Here is a 20,492-nt window from a genome sequence, read left to right on the forward strand (position 1 = left end):
TTGGTGGATGTCTGCGCTCTCCGAGTGTCCTAGGTTTCTTGTCTCAAGACTCAGGGCCACACTGAAGCTCGATTTATGCTTGTTCTCTCAAGACTTTTTGTTGCAAAATGTCCCTTTTCTACCTCAACATGTTATGTAGATCTTATCTTGTATCTTTTATGTCCCAGACACAATGTAAAATACTGCTGCATTGTGTCTGGATGCTTGGTCGGCGTGGAAACAACAACTTACCACTTCTTTAAACAGGCTTGGCAGAAGAAATTGAAAGTATATTTTTTGTTTTATAACTCTGTCCATCCGTCTTTATTTTGTTTAATGTATTCTACCTTCACTTGGATTCCAGAGTACAGAGTCTCAGTCACTGCGATATCTGTCAAATACAAAATATAAACGTTGCCTAAGCTATTTTGTGACTCTTAATAAATAGTCTGAAACCTACGGTTACCTGTGGAATACCATAAAACCTCCATCTAGATCCTTCTCCTCTATCACTCAGATATTCAAGGTTTCTGCTTTCTATGCGCTGATGTTTACATTTGAGCCCTTATTTTTCTTCCAATAAATCCTTTACCTGCTAGATCAACCACACATTTTTACTGCTGTAGACGGGTGAGACCCACTGGAGCTTTTTCGAGATGCTGTTGATGGATGAGTACTGGACAATCACTTTGCCCACACAGATTTTCCCCAGCCAGTCTTCAATTTGAAACAATGTTCTTGTCTCTTGATAAACTCCCAGTCAGTGGTTCCCAAAGTGTTGTCCAGGAAATATCAGTTTTCCATCAGAAGGTTTTCAATTCTCTGATTCAATATTGAGACAACCCAACAATGACAGAAAGTCTGGACATTTTTGTAACAATCGGTTTTAAAGCTTTGATGTCAAAAAACAAATAGCTTTTCAGACAGTGTGTCTTAACACAGCAATTTGAAAGCTGAATGTTTGATTTGTGGGTCCCTGACATGAAACATTGAAACCCTAGTATAATATCACCAATCCCCAAGCAATTGATACAGTCCAGAGAACAAGAGCAGCAGTAGTTCTGCCATCCATTCATTATTAGAGAGCACTAAAAGCTGCTCAAAGCCTTTCGTCACTTACATTTCATTACTGACTACTTTCATTCCTTGTAATCCTGATAAATGTCCTCAATTTAGAAGAAACTGTTAAGTATTTATGTTCCCTTGTGTGAAAATGAGGCAAAGAGATTTGGAGGCAGACCAGGCAGTTTCAGAGATTGCGCAGGGTGGTTCAGAGCATAGACTCAAATGCCTCTGGTGCATGTAGAATATTTTCAGTAAGCCAGAGAGAACAACAAGACCGCTTGTGTAGGAAGCGTGAAATCCAAGCATCCACTGAGGCAATAATGAAGTGACTGGTGTTTGATCAACACCACCCACAAATTCCTGCTGATACATTGTAGTCATTTTGTGAGACAAGATACATAAATGACTAATTGTTCTTTTATTCCACAAAGAATAACAGCTTAAAATATGTATTTCATAGGTAACTGAGGACTCTCTGTAAAACCCATAATAAAAACAGTCTTTCTTGTGTTTTGACCGAAAAATCCAGTATTTGTTGTTCTACATTGACACATGCCAGCATGATAATGGGAGTCGTTTGGACCAAAAATATGTCAGTTGAGCTGGTGTTCAGAGCAGAACCCCTGCAAGTGTTATCGCTGCTCCCTGCAGTACAATGCAGCTCAAGTTACCTCACTGCCATAAAACAACTGTAACATTTGCCCATTGAAGTGCCCTACAAAGATCTGCAAGGTGTGTGCTGAAGAGCTTTGTGTTCAGCAGTGACAGCTATATTATGGCCAGTGTCTATCTAAAGAGCAAGTGGAGGAATAATTCCTTTGTGCTGCACTATTTACTGTATATGTAAATTCTCTTGAACCAATTGCATGGACTACATGCTATAGAAAGGCAGTGCTGATGCTGAAACCATAGCATATGATTATTTTGAAGACAGCCAGCATTGGATTTGGAGGATTGGGAGTTACATTACCTGCCTTAGGCCATCCTTGCTGTTCTGCATGATCCTCAGGGCGTAGTTGGACCTCTGACCTTTGCTGTTAAATTCAATGTGGCCCGTTAGACCTTCCAATTCTACCTATCCAACACAGAGACAACAACATGTTAAAATACCTCACAAAGAAATACAGCCTGCTCCCTCCAAGCAGCATCTATAATGGATACAACTAGAGGCTACATTAGCACTACTGGCTCTGGATCAGCCTCTTCAAATGTGTCAAATTTATAATAATATTATGAAGAACGAGGCTGTTATATCTTCAATTTACCACAAAATAGACAAGCCATTAGTCGCGTCTTCTTCTTCTGAGAGAGGAAGACAAACAGTCTGATATCGAACACATCACATTTAAGCATTTTGATAGCCCTATCAGTTACAGCCATTTCTCCCTAATAGGATAACACATTTTATTCACTGACAGCTAATCTTTATCTCTCCTTCTCTGTTGTCTCTCAGTATAATGTAGAGACAAGATAAACTGACCTAGTGGATAAGGAGCGTATAAAAGATGAGAGCACTGACTATTATACAGTGTCATCTGTTGTCAGGGATAATATAAGGGCTTTTGGATTGCAAATTAAAATGCAACATCAGTAAAGCAAAAACAAAGATCTCAATAAGCCTGGCAATATCTTTATCTGGTATCATCTAATAATTATATTCCCTGCCTTTCTTGTTGTTGTGTGAGAGAGTAAGAGCACAGAAATTGAAACTTACAGAAATGTGAAATATCTTGGATTAAGGATAATACTTTGTCATTTTGGGAACACGATTTTTTCTTGAGAGTTAGATATCAGACAAAAATATCAGTTCTGTCATTTCTGTAATTTGCTGCAAGTATAAAGCAAATGGTAAAGTTAGCTTAGCGTAGATAAACATACGGTCTGGAAACAGGGAAAGCAGCTGGCTGTGTTTAATGGTAACAACCAATTTCTTTCCAAGGTGCAGAGACTTTCCAGAGTTTCTGCTGGTTATCTTTCGAAGTCATGGTAAAACGACCAGGAGGTAACTGCGACTGCCAAGAAAAAGCATTTAGTGCTGTTAGCTATAGACTAAGCCAGACTGGCTGCAACCAGTCTTTATGCTAAACTAAGCTAACAAAAAAGTTGGCTGTTGATTTATATTTACAATACAGACAAGGGAAAGGAATCAATGTTAGTTTTTATGTTTTATTTGTTTGTGTCGGTGTGTTTTATCCTAAAACTTCTTCAAGAACTCAATACAATATAAGTAGGATGTAATATTTATATTTTGAAGAAAGAAAAATAACTACATTTCTCAAAAAGTTAAACTTACCATCCTCAGGTAATTCATCAGGCTGGTGCCGTGCTCCCAAATCTTGGAGGACTTGCAGGAGAGCTGAGTGGCGCCAACATTTTGGCTACGGTTCAACTCTTGGACCGCCGCCACCACCGCGTATACTGCATCAAAGAGCAGGGCTGAGGAGAGCTGCAGAGGGGGAGAGAAAGTGCATACATTATGCATTCACACACACACACACACACGCACAACTGCAAAAACTCAAAGCCCTCAAACTGCAAGTGTAACATGTCGGTAGTAAGCGGTCAGTAAGGGGTTAACCCATCCCTGGAGTGGCAGTGAGATTATTCCATTAGATCATTAGAAAGACTCTGATCTGCTGACAGCGTTGAAAACCATCTTTCTTTCTCTTTCTCGCTCTCTCTGTGTCTGTCTCTCGGACACTGTCCTTCCTTCTCCTATCCCCAATGAAGCTGGCACATCCGGAACATTTGAATCACTGCCTGCTTCTCTCAGCAAAGGCCAGAAAACAGTGGGAGAGGCAGCTTTTTCTCTCATCACCCTTGTACAAACAGCTTCCTCGTCATTACCACTGCATCCTGCTATGTACATTTTATTAAAATGCATGATGGGGTGCATTAGAGGCCAACGGAGAGTCAGTGCGGTACATCTGTGTAATGGAAATGGAGATGAAATGGCTCTGATGTTTGGTGGATATTGATAGAGGGAGAGATTGTGATGCATAGTAAATGTTGGATCAAAGAGAACAATAGGCCATTCAACTGAAAACCTGTGATGTCTTACAACCTTAAATTGGCAAACATAATTGCTGGATTGCAATTTAAAGCAATATGTTACGTGCAAACAGCCGGTGAAGACATTACAATCAGCATTTTGGATTTGAAAGGTGGGAATAATGTCTTAGTGTTTGTAAAGTCAGCATTAAAAAGTAAATGGCAAAGTGTTTCTGATTATATTCCACTCGTATATTATCATATTTATGCCGTGAAGTTAATAGGGCCATTGCATAATAATCATTTTCGCTAGTGGATAAGAAGGTAAACATGTAGGGAATGCACGATAGGTCTGACACTTTACATTTATTCCTGTCTTAAAATGCATTTAGGATAGCAAGACATTTTTTTGAACAGGTCAAGCTCACGATCACCTTTATTTGCTTAAAGATCTTTTGTCTCAGCTGGTGGGAAATACAAATGTGCATTGAACAGAACCTGATGACAAAAACACATCACAAAGGTTTGCAGGATTCAGAAGCCATTTTCTATGAGTGAATGACATCTCAGAACAAACAGGGACACATTACTGTTTTAGGTCTCACAACCTAAATCTGAAAATACTTGTCTGCCAAAGGTCTACCTCGCAGATGTTATTATCATAATGGTTCTTTGTATGCCAACATGAGCTGCTTTCACTATTTCGGGCTTGTTTTACAAAAATAAATCTTGAATCTTTGGTTTTATTTGATGTACTATAACACAAATACAGTCACGTCTCGCTTATCTAATGATATTTTAATCTACTTTTCTTCATGCTGATTCGAGAATATAAATATATCCCCACAATTGCAGGATATTTTAAGGCAGCATTATTTGTCCTACATTAATTTGTCTCCTATAAAACCTTAAATCTATGCTGCATTTTTCAAAACCTGTATGATCAGATGGCATGGTGCACATCTTTATTTTTCAATGCATTAAAAGTCTCAGCTTGACATGTAAAGAAGTCACTTGTGTGCATTCTGTACATATGATCCCCAGAGTTACAATTCCTCCAGACCTCATTACAGTATATGAAAAGACAGCATATTATCTATGTGCATGTCTAAATGAGTTAATCACTTTCTTGCTCGGCATTCATCAGCCTTTATTCTCTCTAGTTATTAGCTAATTAGTCACAAGTTCTAATTGCCGCAGGCTCAAAAGCATCCGGGTGACTTGCTGTGCCCAAAATACATTTCCACAAGCTGTGTTCAAACTGTTCTTAACCTGTTTCATCACCCGGCTTGTATGAGGCCAAAGGGGGTCATGGGTTTAAATGTGTTTATGTAGTTTTACATAAAGTCAGGGAAACATTCATTAATTTCCTCGACTGACTTTATTCTTCCTAATGAATCCCCTAAGAAAATTATCAACAGCTGTTAATTTGCTGCAAATATGTTGTTCTTGTTGTTGTATTTGTTGGATGTTATTACTTATTATTCACATCATGTTTTGTGAAAATTAAGACAAAAACATTTCCATTTGAAGATATTTTGGTTTAAGACTTGAACAGATGTACATATATGTATACAATTGTACTTCTAGCTTGACTGGTTTCCAACTGATAAATTATTGAAAAACACACACTTATATATATAATATGAATTGCTTTGAAGTGTTATCATACATTCATTTGTATAGTATGTTAAGAGAAAGTTAATTTCATCCTCTATTGACATGGAAGACATCATCCTGCAATACTTCTTTACTGGACTCAGAAGCTGGAGTTCATCTCATGGCGGGGTGAATTCCCTCTTTACTTCCAGATGCCGTTTTTACGAGGGACTCTTTCTGGGTGAGAGAGCTTAATCCTGAGAGGGATTATTGGGCAGTGAGATAATGCTCATAAATTGAGGTCTCATAAACAAGCGCTCATTTACGAATGGGTGGCAGTCATCATTTTCATGCAGGTCATTTACGACATTTTATCTGCTGAACAGCACGTAGAAAATACAGATACGTCTATCTCATAAAACAAGCCTGAGAGTGTTATGCTGTCAATACAACATATTCATTATGTTTGGCTCAAATGTAAGAAAGTGTCTTTAATCTAACATAAAAACCTGAAACAGTTCTTTTACATGTAAACAGTAGCTTAGAGATTTGAAACTGTTTTGAAGTCACTCTTTCAGATATGCAGAGCAGGACATGTTACATGTTGAGCAATCTTTGGATGATCGTTAGAAATAAGAAGAGCAAAGTTTATCTTTTCTTTTGCATCCTCTTCTGAATGACATCTAGGGATCCATTATAAATGTATTAAGGAAGGGGGACGCATGCAAATGAGTTGTCTGCGAAACAACAACTGCCTATAGCAGCACCTGCAAATAAAGCAGTTGCATGGATGAATGTCAAAACCCGGTGTTTTTGTGTATAAATGACGTCAGTATTTTATGGATTACTTTGAGATGCAGCAGTACACTGGAAGAATTATGCGTCTGAAGACCCTGTTTGAACTTGTTATGTGAATAAATAAAAAAGGCTTCAACCATTATGCTTACGTGGGTAACCCTCATCTTCTCTGTTTGTGTGAAATCATGTCTGTGTGTGTGTGCGTGTTGTGTGTACTTACTGGGGTGCCAGCGAAGGGTGCATGGTCACAGTTCTCTTGCCAGGAGCGGTTGAGGCTTAGCACAAAATCCTGGAAGAAGGGATGAGTTTTGTTGAAGACTGAAAATCCAACTATGTTGACTTGTTGCTCCACCACGTCGTCCAGTCTGAGTAGAGAGAATTCCTGGAGGGCAAAACGAGAGCGAGACAGATGGAGATTATTGGGTGAACGCATTATATTCCCATGAAAGCTGTCACATTCTGCCATAATTTACTTTGAACAAAACCAAATGATACATTGAATCATAATCAAGGTAAAAAGGGCATGTGTTAATCAAATATGTTTACATCTGATTTAATCCGCCTCACTTAGCAGTCATCAAAACCCATTATTCCCGATGATTGACATGAGAAAGCTGCTACAATTTGTTCATTCCCACCATTTAGCTAGGCACCACTGCACAAAACCATGCATTTTGCACTGGCCATATGCTATTCTGGACACACAGGCCATTGTGGTAATACTGGATTGCAATGTTAAGGGCCTAAATTAGAGCAAGATGGACAGTAAAAAAGAGCCTAAGATGGACAGGGGACAGTAAATGGGGAAGAAAATAAGGACACAGTTAGATAATTGAGCAAGTAAGACCAAAATTCATGGCATATTAAAATGCTCTGGGTTAGGAGGAGAGGAAAACAGTTATTTATCTTATTTGGCCATAGGGACATTCGGTTTTTTCTCCACCTGAGGAACAGCAGACTGGGGACAGGTGGAGTATGGGATGAGGAAGATATGGAGGAGAGGGAATGCTGTGAGCGGGGATGGACGTTTCCTGAAGGTTAATAGAGGTGTCAGAACCTGGTACCCCCTCAGGTAGCAGCCTTCGCCTGGCAGCCTGTCGTGCCATCCAGCTTATGACAGCCAGACCAGACACAGTCTACCTGTCTGTCACCAACGCCACAGACTCTCTAGATTTAGAGGTATTGGAGGCAAAAGTGAGGTAGAAAATAAAAATACAAGGGTTGGTGTGGGAGTAAAGAGGTGTCAGGACACTTGGTGTTGTAAAATGAGGCAGAGCAGAGGGCATGCGGAGAACAAATGGGAATAAAAAATAAAGCATGTGTATGGGATACAAGCTGGAAAGAGGTAGAGAAGAGAAGCTAGATGCCTGTTAATGAAAGGAACCAAGCACTGTTGGAAAACAATTATCCATCAAAGCCCTTAAAGACCACCTTTAGACCTCCTGCTATGTAGAAACCCAGGGTAGTGTGGAAAAAGCTTTAAGTAATACTCCATCATCTTTCAAACAACCCCAAAAATGTCTTGCCAACCAAAGGGTAGTATTGACTGTGTTATAGATACATCAAAGGTAAGGCACGGCTACGCCGCAACAGGAAAAATTAAAAAGGAAAAAAATATTTCCTTTTTCTTCTGTAAGAACAAAATGGATGAGAGGGATTAGGCAAATGAGATAATGGACTTTCACACAAAAAGAGCGAAAAGGGTCACTGAATTAAATAACTGATAAGCAGGTAGGTGGTAAAGGCTCTCAAACCAAGAGGAGCGTGACTCATTCCAATGTGTAGACATCAGTGGGTGACTGCACTGATACAGACTTGGAGCAGAGCAGGGTAGAGGAAGCTGTAGATATTGATTTTGAGTGGGAGGCCTATTATCCCCAATACCAACTTTTCAGATACCTTGACATCCCAAATGTTTTGCTTCATAGCAGGCAACTTTGCTGCTTGTTGATAACAAACAACTCTGGGACTGCAAACAAATACTCCAGGTGGATATGGTCAAAATGAGCTACAAGGACAAGAGAGTTTGGGAGTGGCAAACATATAGTATGTGTGATATGTGAATGAAACCTGTCCTGGGCTGAAGGATCTTTGCACCAGGGAGAATGTGTGTTATATACCTGCAGGTGGTGTGCTGTGATGAATACATTAATAATTTATATTTGTGCTAAGTACTTCATCCTGGCCCATGTGTAAATCCACTGCATTTGTAAAAGATGAGAGAAGGAAAACATCTGATCATATGAATTCACTATAACTGCCCCAACTACACCTGCATATGATGTTTTTCTTCCTACCACAGGTGTACATGCCTCCAATCATGAACTGATCCCATCTCTTTCCCATGGTCCAGAAATGAAGCTGATTGAACGGTCGTTATTCATCATTCTCAAATACTGCTCTCAGATTGAACTGCACTGAACCATGCGTTTGTGACTCATCCTGAACTTTACAACATGCTCTTTAATCTTTTGTTCTGGTAAGATAAGTACACTATTTTTGTATTACCTTAATCTTAGATTTAGGTTAATGTTATGCCCTACTCACAAGGTTTCACAAAAACAACAAAGAAAAAGACATTTCTCAAGAGAGTGTAACATTTAGTTTCTATGGAGGTTTGGAATAATTGAGGTTTCTATTGAAACATTAAAGTAATTGTTTAGTTATTTTTGTGTTTGAAAGTCTTCTTACACATTTGAAGGGAAAAAAGGCAAAGGAGCGAATAGTTTTGATACACAACTAGAAGATGAGGCAGTTGAATTTACTTGGAGGGGCTGCTTGTTGCTCTTGAGCTTCATATGACATTTCTATTAACGATGAGAATAATGTTCTCTGTGACTCTTTTACTCAGTTAAAAACAGGATTTGGTGACTTGATTTTGCACTTAAATTAAGAGAATATAAATAAGTGAGGGATCAAATGTTCCTCAGAAAAAAAAAGAGGAACACATAATTTCCCAGTCTTGATGTTAACCACCTATGTGAACAGTCAGGAAATTCAAGAACAATTTCACGCTATCCTTTATTTATTTTTTGTTCATAAAGTCAAAGGTGAATGCCATATAATACTACATTCCTCTTCATTATATGTCCTCTCATCATCGTATCTTCCCTTCTGGGGTCTCCTAAGCCTTTTGGGACTGGCCATATAATTACTTGCTAAGTGTACTTTAATAGATCATTAGAGGCAGGGCTGTGCAAACGAGCCCATCATTAAGCATGCCCCTCAAGGGTGCCTGTACGTATGCATGTGCATACACATGAGAGCTCACGCACAAACACAAATTGGAGATTGCATGTGTACACCCACACACAGAAAAATGAAATCCCTATAATTGAGCAACACAAGCACAAACTCACTAAAGACCAAGGTCACCAATATATCCCAAGGCTACTACTGTGATGCATTTGTTGGCTTTCAGGCCACAGACATTGCAAATTCACACACATACGGAGTTGGACAAAAGCACATCCTTAATCCCCCTACATGAGCAATTATGCTCTTTTGCATATTAAATAGGTCGAGTGAAAAGGCCGGTTCTTAGCAGAAGACAGTTGGTTCCCAGCAGGAGACAAATGGAAAGGCAGAGTTGAAGGGGTAGAAGAAGGGAGGAGTGAAAAAACCAACAGTCCAACAAACTGGGGTGAAAAAGGTGGGGAAGCAGAATGATGATAAGGTGGATGGAGAGAGAGAGAGAGCGAGAGAGCTAAGAGTTGAATTAATACAGAGAGAAAGGTGAAAGATTATTTGGCACAACTGAAAGTTTAAAAAGCAGTGGGGGAGAAAGAAAGAGCGACAGAGCGAAGATGAGAGTGAGCAGGATGGCGGGAAAGCGCATGGGAGTGACAGCCTGGCCGTGGGCCCCGACACCGGCTGTCACCTGGAGATCAATCAGCAGCCGAGGCTCAAGCCAACCAACCAAAAACTGTTGCTTCACCTCCTCAAATCTTGTCCTTCTTCCTCTGAAAAACCCCTGATCACGAAGTCTCCATCTTATCTTTTATTTATGTCGTTTTAACTATTCTCTCAATGTCTCAAAGTTCAAGTTCAAATTCTTCGTCCTTCGGGGTTCAACAATTACGGAGAAGTAGTGATTGGCAATGAAAATAATGGGTCTAACCATACTACAATGCTCAAGAAATATCTTTGAAAACACATTTGTGCAAAAAAGGATAATACATTTGCTTGGACAGTATTGCAATAAAGAAACTGAATAACCAGTATTCTCATTGGTGGAGATGGAGGTTATCCTGGCTGTTGCTTTCTGTATTCCACAAATAGCTTATTGAAATGACTAAACTGAAATTAAGAATGTTGATGTCCTTGCACCAAGATGTCGTACAACCTCATCTCGGTAGGCAGTCTTGTCCCTTTCTATGATTAGACCAATGCAGCTGTTGTGACTATAGGAAAAACAGGAGAGGGCTGATCACGCTGCCCTGAGGGGCTCCGGTGCTGAGAGTCAGGATGGAGCATGCTGTAGTGTTCATCAACACAACCTGGGGCCTGCCCTTGAGGAGGCTCAGGATCCAGTTACAGAGGTCGGTGTTAAGCCCCAGATCTCTGAGCTTGATTACAATCTTGGACCGCACAAGGGTTTTGAATGCTGATCTTTAGTCTGTAAACAATATTCTTACATATATGTTCTTCTAGACCCGGTGGGAGAAGGCAGTGTAGAGTGTTTGGGTTGAAAGATATGCCTGTAGATCTGTTTGGTCTGTTGGCAAATTTAAATGAGTCCAGTGATCCGAGGGGGTTGTGTGTGTGTGTGTGGGGGGGCTTGGAATAACTGCTGGGAGCCCCTTATGATGATTAAGGTTAATGCTAATGGGCAGTAGTCAACCAGGATAATGGTGTTTTTGTTGAAACATGGGGTCTACAGACTGGAGCAGTCAGAGGTAAGAATATGCCCTGGATATTGGGAATGGGCAGGGGTCCTGGGCCTTTTATATCCATCAGGAAAAGAAAAAGTAAACACGTTCAAGCTTCTACATGTAGCACAGCTGATGTGCTGATAGTATCTCTGCAGGACTTGCCACTGGTTGACAATGTTAACATATTTGGCCACAGTAAAAGCAGCCTCCCACTGTTAGATACTGTATATATATTCTTACATTGTTTTAAATTGATTTTTATATTTTTTCTGTGATTTCTCTTACTTTCACAAAATCTGCCATTCATGCACTCACCGGCAGTAAAGCCCAGGCTGTTGGACCACTTGGTGTTATGATGTGGTCAGCTTGAGCAGTGAATAATGAGATCCCAGGAGGACTGCTTATAGTAGGATACTCTGTCATGGACCATACACCACCAACCCTATATGCACATCTCTTACCCATCCAATCACATATTTGCAGTGGTGTAAGCCTTTATAAACCCAAAATCCTAAACAGGATATCAAAAATGAATCGCTTTACATTCAGCAGCCTCTTTTAGCTCATCTCTTTGTGCATAGATCTCATCTCCCTGAATAGGATATACATTTAGATTATAGCATTTCTCTAGGTTTCAAGGACATCCACTAAATCAGACTGTTGCTCTGCTGCATGCATGGTACATACTGTAACTGAGACACTGATTTCTCAACTATAATATGTAATAGATTAGCCTTTCAAATGCAAGTTAGAGGTTACTCTGTATAGAATGGTGCAATATGTATGCATGTTGTGCAGGGAATACTGCTTCAAACTATCACCTTTTTCACATTGTGAATAAGAAAACTCAGTTTTTCAATGAGTTTCATTCATCTAAACGGTTTGGAGAACTTTGACACAAGGAAGTTTTCTTGAATTGAAAACTACCAGTCGGTGTTGGTGTAAAGACACAGTGATGATGTCAAATCAGTCGAAACAATAAATTGAAGTTGTAAAGAATCATGATAAGACGTAAATGAAACAGTATTATGCACTGTAACACAGATACATATTTTGTTTTAGTATTCCAAAAATACAATTTATGTCGTTTTTGTGTCCACATGGTAAATGAAAGGCACATTTTCATTCTACTCTGATTTTTGTGTTCACAAACTCCAGAGGGAAATACACTATATAGACAAAAGTATTGGGACACTCCTCTTAATCATTGAATTCAGGTGTTTCATTCAGTCCCATTGCTACAGGTGTATAAAATCAAGCACCTAGCCATGCTGTCTGTCTTCACAAATATTTAACCGCGGTACTGTAATTGGATGCCACTATTGCAACAAGTCAGTTCGTGAAATTTCTCCTCTGCTAGATATTCCACGATCAACTGTAAGTGGAAACGTTAAGGAACCACCGTAACTCAGCGGGGTCACTGAGTTCCAAACCAGCTCTGGCATTACTATCAGCACCAAAACTGTGCTGGAAGTTTCATGGCATGGGTTTTCATGGCCAAGCAGCTGCATGCAAGCATTTCATTACCAAGCACAATGCCAAACATTGGATGGAGTGGTGTAAAACATGCCGCCACTGGACTCTGGAGCAGTGGAAACGTGTTTTGTGGAGTGACCAATCACGCTTCTCTATCTGGCAGTCTGATGGACGAGTCTGGGTTTGGCGAATGCCAGGAGAGCGTAACCTGCCTGACCGCATTGTGCCTGCTGTAAAGTGTGGTGGAGGAGGGAGAATGCTATGGGATGTTTTTCTGGGGTTGGCCTATAGGCCCCTTAGTTCCAGTGAAGGGGATTCTTAATGCTTCATCTTACCAAGTCATTTTGGAAGATTAAGGCAATACATGCTTCCAACTTTGTGGAAATAGTTTGGGGAAGGCCCTTTTCTGTTCCAGCATGACCCTGCCCCAGTGCACAAAGCAAGGTCCATAAAGGCATGGTTGGATGAGTTTGGTGTGGAAGAACTGGACGGGCCCGCACAGAGTCCTGACCTCAACCCAATTGAACACCTTTGGGATGAACTAGAACGGAGATTGTTAGCCAGGCCCTCTCATCCAACATCAGTGTCTTAGCTCACAAATGCTCTTCTGGGTGAATGGGCACAAATTCCCACAGACATACTCAAAAATCTTGTAGCAAGCCTTCCCAGAAGAGTGGAAGCTGTTATGACTGCAAAGGGGGGATCAATTTCAAAGTAATGCCTAAGAATTTGGAATGAAATGTCATAAACGCCCCTGTAGGTGTAATGTGTAGGTGTCTCAATACTTTTGTCTATATAACGTATGTTACTATTCGTATGATTAATGTTAAACTATGTTCTCCAGCTAGTTGGTAAATGTCTCTGTCTGCTATTTGTTGGGCAGGAAACACATAGTGTTACTTTCAGAGGAGTTGCTGTTATTGGAAACAAGGCTAATGAAAGTGTTAGGAATGAACTCTTGAACTTTTGTAGTAAAGCTAAGGGCCATGCAACTGAAACAATGAGCTGAAAGATGCTGAAAACCTTAGTATACTGCAAAGTAGGGTAAACATTCTTTGTAGATTGGCACTAAGAATTACCCCTTTCACTTTGCATTGTCATTGTGTAGCCCTTTCATCCATTGTTAATATAAAATATGATTAGTACAACTTTTAAGAGACATAGTCATGTTGCGTTCCTCGGGTAGCTGTATCCTCAGATGGTAAAGGCATAATCTTCTTCTCTCTGAAACGTGCCCCAGATAAAGACAAGGCCGCCAGTGGTGATAATCACTATTGACAATTTAAAGAGAAAGAAAAATCATCTCGCCTTCTTATCAGGCATGGCAGCCCTGTGAAAGAACAGAGAGGCTTTGGTATCCTATATGATTGAGTAAAATTTCTGTAAATTGCATATTGATTTTCCTCACGATAAAGAGCTAATTAATGACGCCCCTCCTGTTATGCTTGGGGAAGGGGTTTAACAGGATAAAACCTGTAGGACTCAGGAGCTTAATGAAATCCATTTGTTGTGGCACACCAATTATTCTCTAATAGCAGGGATGTCCATGCAGTGTTTTTGGCAATAAGTCATTTCATGCTTGTATCAATTGCCACGTAAATTCAGGCTGAGCTCTAAAGCCTCATGCAGCTGCTAAATTACGATGTTCTCAGTGTGCGTGGGTTAGGAGGAGAGGAGGAGGAAAGAGGGCATTACCAAATGTCCTGCTAACAGAATTGTTATGAACCTATGATGGGATAGCAAAATTTGATGAATGATGTGAATTTACTGTTTATGATATTCAACAGCTAGCCATGCAAACTGTTATTGCAGCTCCGACAGAATCTGCAGTTTGGGTACTTCCTTTTGATTTACATTCATGGATTGTATCCAAAACATCCCTCCTTCGTATTCTAGGTCACTATCCTGTCACTTTCATCATTTCCAGTGGCCAGCCAGTTTAATTCACTCCAAGATGACCATGAAATTACCATAACATATATCTTAGCACAGCATGCCGGGGTGATACATTAACATTGTTTGAAAGCATTTAATAGCAGCATAAATCAAAAAAAATCTGGCAGCTTTCCTGCAGAGTGTTGGAAACAAATTACCAATTGCATTCCATTATTCATAGAATTACTTCTGACCTGCAACAGTAACAGCCTATTTGTGAGGCAGAGACCTTATGCCCAGAATAATTCTGAGGCTGTTGGAGGCCAAAAACACCATGAATATTGCAGACACTAGCATATGTTTGGAATCTGAAACAGTCTTCCTTTTCCAGTAAGCTATTCATTCAAATCCCAGCTGAATTTTAAGGGGGAACATAGCGGATGAATGAATAAACAGCAAAGGGAAATTCATAAAAAAGGTCCTTCAAAGTAGAAACATGTCATACTTAAAAATGCTTCTTTTAATTGAAAAGCTTTGCATTTAAAGTGCAAATTATTTTGTTGGGAAATCAAATATGGTTCCTGGCAGAGGGGTGGAAGTGTGGGAGGCTGTCATACTGAAAAAAAAATGCAAGGGTATAATGGAGAAGAGACTCCTAAACTCTCTGTATGTTATCGATCACCTGAGCGTATGTTATACACTGCCCGGCCAAAAAAAAGGTCACAAGCCTGTGGGGGGCAGTGCTATGATCTGGGGTTGCTGCAGTTGGTCTGGTCTAGGTTCAGCAACGTTGTGTGCCCAAAGAATGAGGTCAGCTGACTACCTGAATATACTGAATGACCAGGTTATTCAATCAATGGACTTTTTCTTCCCTGATGGCACGGGTATGTTCCAAGATGACAATGCCAGGATCCATCGAGCTCAAATTGTGAAAGAGTGGTTCAGGGAGCATGAGACATAATTTTCACACGGATTGGCCACCACAGAGTCCAGACCTGAACCCAATAGAGAATCTTTGGGATGTGCTGGAGAAGACTTTTCGCAGTGGTCTGAATCTCCCGTCATCAATACAAGATCTTGGCAAAACATGAATGCGAGACAGAAATAAATGTTGTGACATTGCAGAAGCTTGTGGAAACAATGCCACAGCGAATGCGTGCCGTAATCAAAGCTAAAGGCGGTCTAACGAATATTACTGTGTGACACCTTTTTTTTGGCCGGGCAGGGTATAAGGCTGTTTAAACTCTCAGTTTGGAGACTAAATGTTAACTGTCTGTTACAAGGGCCACCAGGAAAATAATTCACTATATACAGGAAACAACTGGATAGCTTGATGGCCATGTAAATATTCTAACAGTCAGTAGTTTTATGTTAATGCCAAAGCCTAAGAGGTCATGCTTGGTTTGTTTGTCTGTCAGTACAATTATGAAAAAACGAAATCTCAGTTTACCGGTGAACAAGGTGTAAGGGGACCACGAAGGAACCCATTCAAGTATGTTTAAGTATTCTTAATACATTTGTGCTGCATCAATGTGTTGCTGGAATAACTGGAAATAACGGAGAAATTCCCAGTGAACTGTATGTAAATTCGGAACACCTCTGAAACCGATGTCAACAGAATTACTCTGAGCAAAAAAATACAACATTTTGATTACATGTTTCCACATTGAACTAAGTCAGAAGAAAACTTCCAAACATGGAAAATAGAGCCAGCTGAGTGACACATGAATGTCCCTATGGCCTTGAAATAGGCGTGAGCCTTCATAGTCTCATTTGTTATTATTTTACATCACACTTTTGCCTCTATATTTTAGGTGGATCAAATCAACTCAAACCTAATTTAATCTATGTGCAGTAGCAAAGGGGATTCAGCATCGCTAGAAAGATGGAGAATCTGCTGCCTAACATTTTGATAAGCATTTTGTCTCAGATTTTTCCTCAACATTTTAAATAGAGAACCTCTTTGTAGCTGTGCTCAGTGACTAGAAACATAAAGTGCAGTTTGAAAACGATTATATTTCACTTCATCTTCATTTGCCCAAAGATAGCTTGGAAAGGAATGTTTGAGTGTTGTCCTTTAAAATTGATTTGTTATCTAGTCCAAATTTGTACCCAATTTAATTGGATCAAAATTATGATGCAAGTGAAAGCTGTTGAGCATACAGTTTGCACTGGCATTAGCAACTCAAACACTGAAATTAAAGGCATCTGGTTTAGGATATCACACTCATACTGTGATAACAATGCAGAACGTTTAATTCCCAAATCTTCTGCAGCCCAGGGCGTTAATGAGAAGAACATTAGAAGTGTTACCTAAAGGTACATCTTCATTAACATCATGCAAAGGTAGTTAAGGTCAGTGTCTTAATATTCCTAATGAACTCATTAAACTATAATGACTTTATAACTGACCTTATCTGCCTGTATGACCGGACAAAGAGAAAGTGTAGACATTATCAGCTCAGCTTGATCTCACATTGATCATCCTGCCTGGATTTTTGTGGTACTCAATAACATTTACAGTATGTGCTTCATCAAACGAAAACCTCCATCAGGCCGATTTGAACCACAAACAGATAGACATGATGTCTGCTTCAAATATCAGAAGTGACTCTCTGTTACATGCTCAATATAGTAAACATACACACTCAAAATATTCAAACTTTTATGGTTAGTTTAAGAGGCCTGACACCAGGGTAGGAAGGGATCCTGACCAATAGTGACTTAGGATTTCTCGTGATGATTCACCAAGGACAACTAATTAACAGGCACAGTATTTAGACTTTATTTCAGTAAATTGGAAAGTAACAAGTTCATTACTGAATAGGAAGCGCATCAGCATTGAAGCTGTGTACTAGCGAGCCACAAGGATGCTGGTATTTTAGTAGCACCTAATAGGAGCACTACAAAGCAGGCATGAAAGGTTTATGATAAATTTCACATGAAGTGGTGTTAAAAGCAAAGTGATTCTTGTGGTGACTTTGTGTTGGCAAGTGTCCAGGTTATTATACAGTACATGGCAGGTTCAATTTAAATGAATAAGGAGAAGGGGGAAAAAAGGGCAGTAAAGAAAACAGGAAGATAAAAGATGTGAGAAAAAGTAAGTAAGCAGTTAAGAAATGAGGAAAAGGAGGAAATTGCAGGAAAGTTGTAAAGGAATGTAAGTAGTAGCCAGGTGGACATGGGATGTGGGATGCTGTCGGGAAGAATGTTATAGAGCACAGAAAGGAAATAAAGTATGAAGCCAGCAAGCAATTTTGACTTTCCAAAGAAGACCCTACAGTAAGCTGTGACTCAAGCCCTCGGATTTGGAAGATAATAGGCTGTAATACAATTGTCAACACTGAGTCATCCAGACATGGGGCTCAGAGGCAGAGCTTGCGGTAATAGGGCTGACACAGAGTAATCAATACGCCAGAACTCCTCTCACAATATGAAGCCCTGAGTCTAAGAGGAGGAACACTACACTAAATTGTTCACCTCCATTTACAGAGACTGGGAATCTTTAGGTCTTATAATGTTATGGTAAACAAGCCTTTGAGTGTGTTTTAATATCTTTAGAAAGTTATGTTTGGGTTATAGGGCCAGGAAACCTGTCTCACATTAAATATGCCAAGTCGTTGGTATTCTCTTACACAGACTCCACTCTCCTATTGCAGCCAATAACTGCTCAATATTAAAATGCATTTTCCATCTTTGTCTGGCTTTATATTCCATTAATGTCAGAGCTCATTAAAAATATAAATGTGTTTTAGTTCCCTTTATGAATCCTGATCAATTTATGACTTTTTGGAGTATGAAGACACAGCATGTCTGAACCTGTTAACCCTAGAAATTGGACATAAATGATTTATGAATACCCTTCAATAAAACTGACATGGATGCCAATGCATTGGTCACTCTTCCCTCTCTGTGTGAAAGAGACATTTCCCTTTTTAGGAGGTACTGACCAGTATTCTGCACAATCTTTTTATAGAACTAATGTAACCACTTTACTTTAAGTGGAAATGCAGGGAACATAAACTAGACTTGTCGTGACCAGGAATATCAGATGTTTAATCACAGATGAAAAGGGGAACGAAGCCCACGTCTGTTGAACTGGTTTTCTATAAACCTAAACCAGCAATAATGCTTGATAACAACAAACCCTCACATAACTATTTCATGTTCAGTACTTGAGAGCCCACAATAGAGAGATGGTGTTTAAATGAGGCAGATTGTCTTCAATATCAGGCAATAAATAATTAATGAATAGATGAATGAGACTTAGATCATTAATCATCAGTGCAATCTGATAATGGAGCACAATGGATTGATTGGAATTATCAATGGAGTGTCTCACCCAGCATCACAGAAGTATGCATGCCGTCCCATTACAATTGATTTTAAGCTCTTTTCCCACTGAATCAATACTGATAACCACATAAAATAACTGACAACAGATACTTGGTACCACAGGATGCTGATATGGACAATTGCATGAAAATTGCAATTTAAGATGATTATGTTGATGTACAGTAGGTGCAGAAATGCTGACTTGCATGCATGTATGTCAGAACGGTAAGATCACAGGTGGGTCTGATTCATTTACCTTCTGTTTACATTGCTTGGCTCCCCAGTGAGTGATCAATGTAGACATCTTATGTAATTGGTTTAATAATATTGCCAGGTGGAGCACAGTTTCAGCAGCAAAGACAAAATGATCTTCAATTTGCTCTTGCTCAATTTGGCCTTGAAAATGCATTAAGTATAGTGTGGATGGCTCTATTTACAGATTTTAAAAAAGGTTTCATAGCAACAAGTATTCATACAGCTCTCTACACCACCACAATAAGTGTCATTATTAGTAAAGTAATTTGGTGTCTTTGCATTACAAATGAGTGACAAGCGGACATTATGTGGCAAAATACAATTGTTGTGACATAATAATGACAGACTTTATATTCTGGCTGGATGCAGCTCTCTTGTCACTGTCCACGTAGCCTATTACCTTTTCTATTACTCAGTTGATTGATTCTCAAACTCTGTGTCTAAACAGGGAAATATGAACTAAACATAAGCCGTGGATGGGAATTAATTAAATCCCAATCATTATCACAGTCACTGCAAAGCAGTTTGACTGACAAGACCTTTTTGGGGGACACATAAATGTTCTTTTCCACAGTGCACAACAGAGATGGAGGCCAAGGTTGATTTGAAGTGGATTTCTAGGGAACATTGCCTCTATTCATTCACATTCACATATTTGTGTCGAGAAACTTTACAAGAACAATACACTTGTGAAATTGAATTTTATATCTAGACAATATTTTTATCAAGGCCAGACACACCCACAGAGTAACAAACTGAGCGAGAGAGAGAAATGCAGGTTTAAGCAGTAAGAGAGGAGGATACAGTTAAGGGGGGGAGGAATTACCAGACAAGGACAAGGGCAGAAAGCAACTACTATCTATTATTAACTAGAATAGAGGGTGAAGCCACCACCTCAATGTGTATGAGAAAAAAAAAGCATTAAAAGACCATAACTGGTTTTGTGCAGGTCGGGGAGGCAGGCATCCATTTCATCTGTTCTTTAGTGGCACATTTAATTATGACGCATTTTATCATTTTACAGTGTTGGGAGGAATAATTAGAAGCAGGGAGCATGTCGAGCCCAAAACCCCAACTGGCCAAGAGCAAATGGAGGGGAGCACGGCAATCTCTAGGAAAGAGAAGGGATTAACTACAGAATAACAGCGTCAGCCATGCTTCAGAAATAAAACCTGACTCTCCTCATCAGCCTTTTATACAAACCTGCCAATCAGCTCTGAATAATATGAACCAAGAAAATGAAAG

At 39.6% G+C, this 20,492-nt stretch overlaps 1 protein-coding gene across 1 annotated transcript in view; it reads right to left on the minus strand.

Annotated features, from left to right (window-relative positions):
• Positions 1-20,492, minus strand: part of grik4 (glutamate receptor, ionotropic, kainate 4) — a 252,415-nt gene that overhangs the window by 40,535 nt on the left and 191,388 nt on the right. Inside the window, 3 exon segments of the mRNA XM_063907054.1 lie at positions 2,015-2,119; positions 3,338-3,490; positions 6,653-6,814. Coding sequence (XP_063763124.1) covers positions 2,015-2,119; positions 3,338-3,490; positions 6,653-6,814 — 420 coding nt within the window.

The sequence above is a fragment of the Eleginops maclovinus genome, chromosome 18 (genome assembly GCF_036324505.1).
Source record: "Eleginops maclovinus isolate JMC-PN-2008 ecotype Puerto Natales chromosome 18, JC_Emac_rtc_rv5, whole genome shotgun sequence".
In the NCBI taxonomy this organism is placed as follows: domain Eukaryota; kingdom Metazoa; phylum Chordata; class Actinopteri; order Perciformes; family Eleginopidae; genus Eleginops; species Eleginops maclovinus.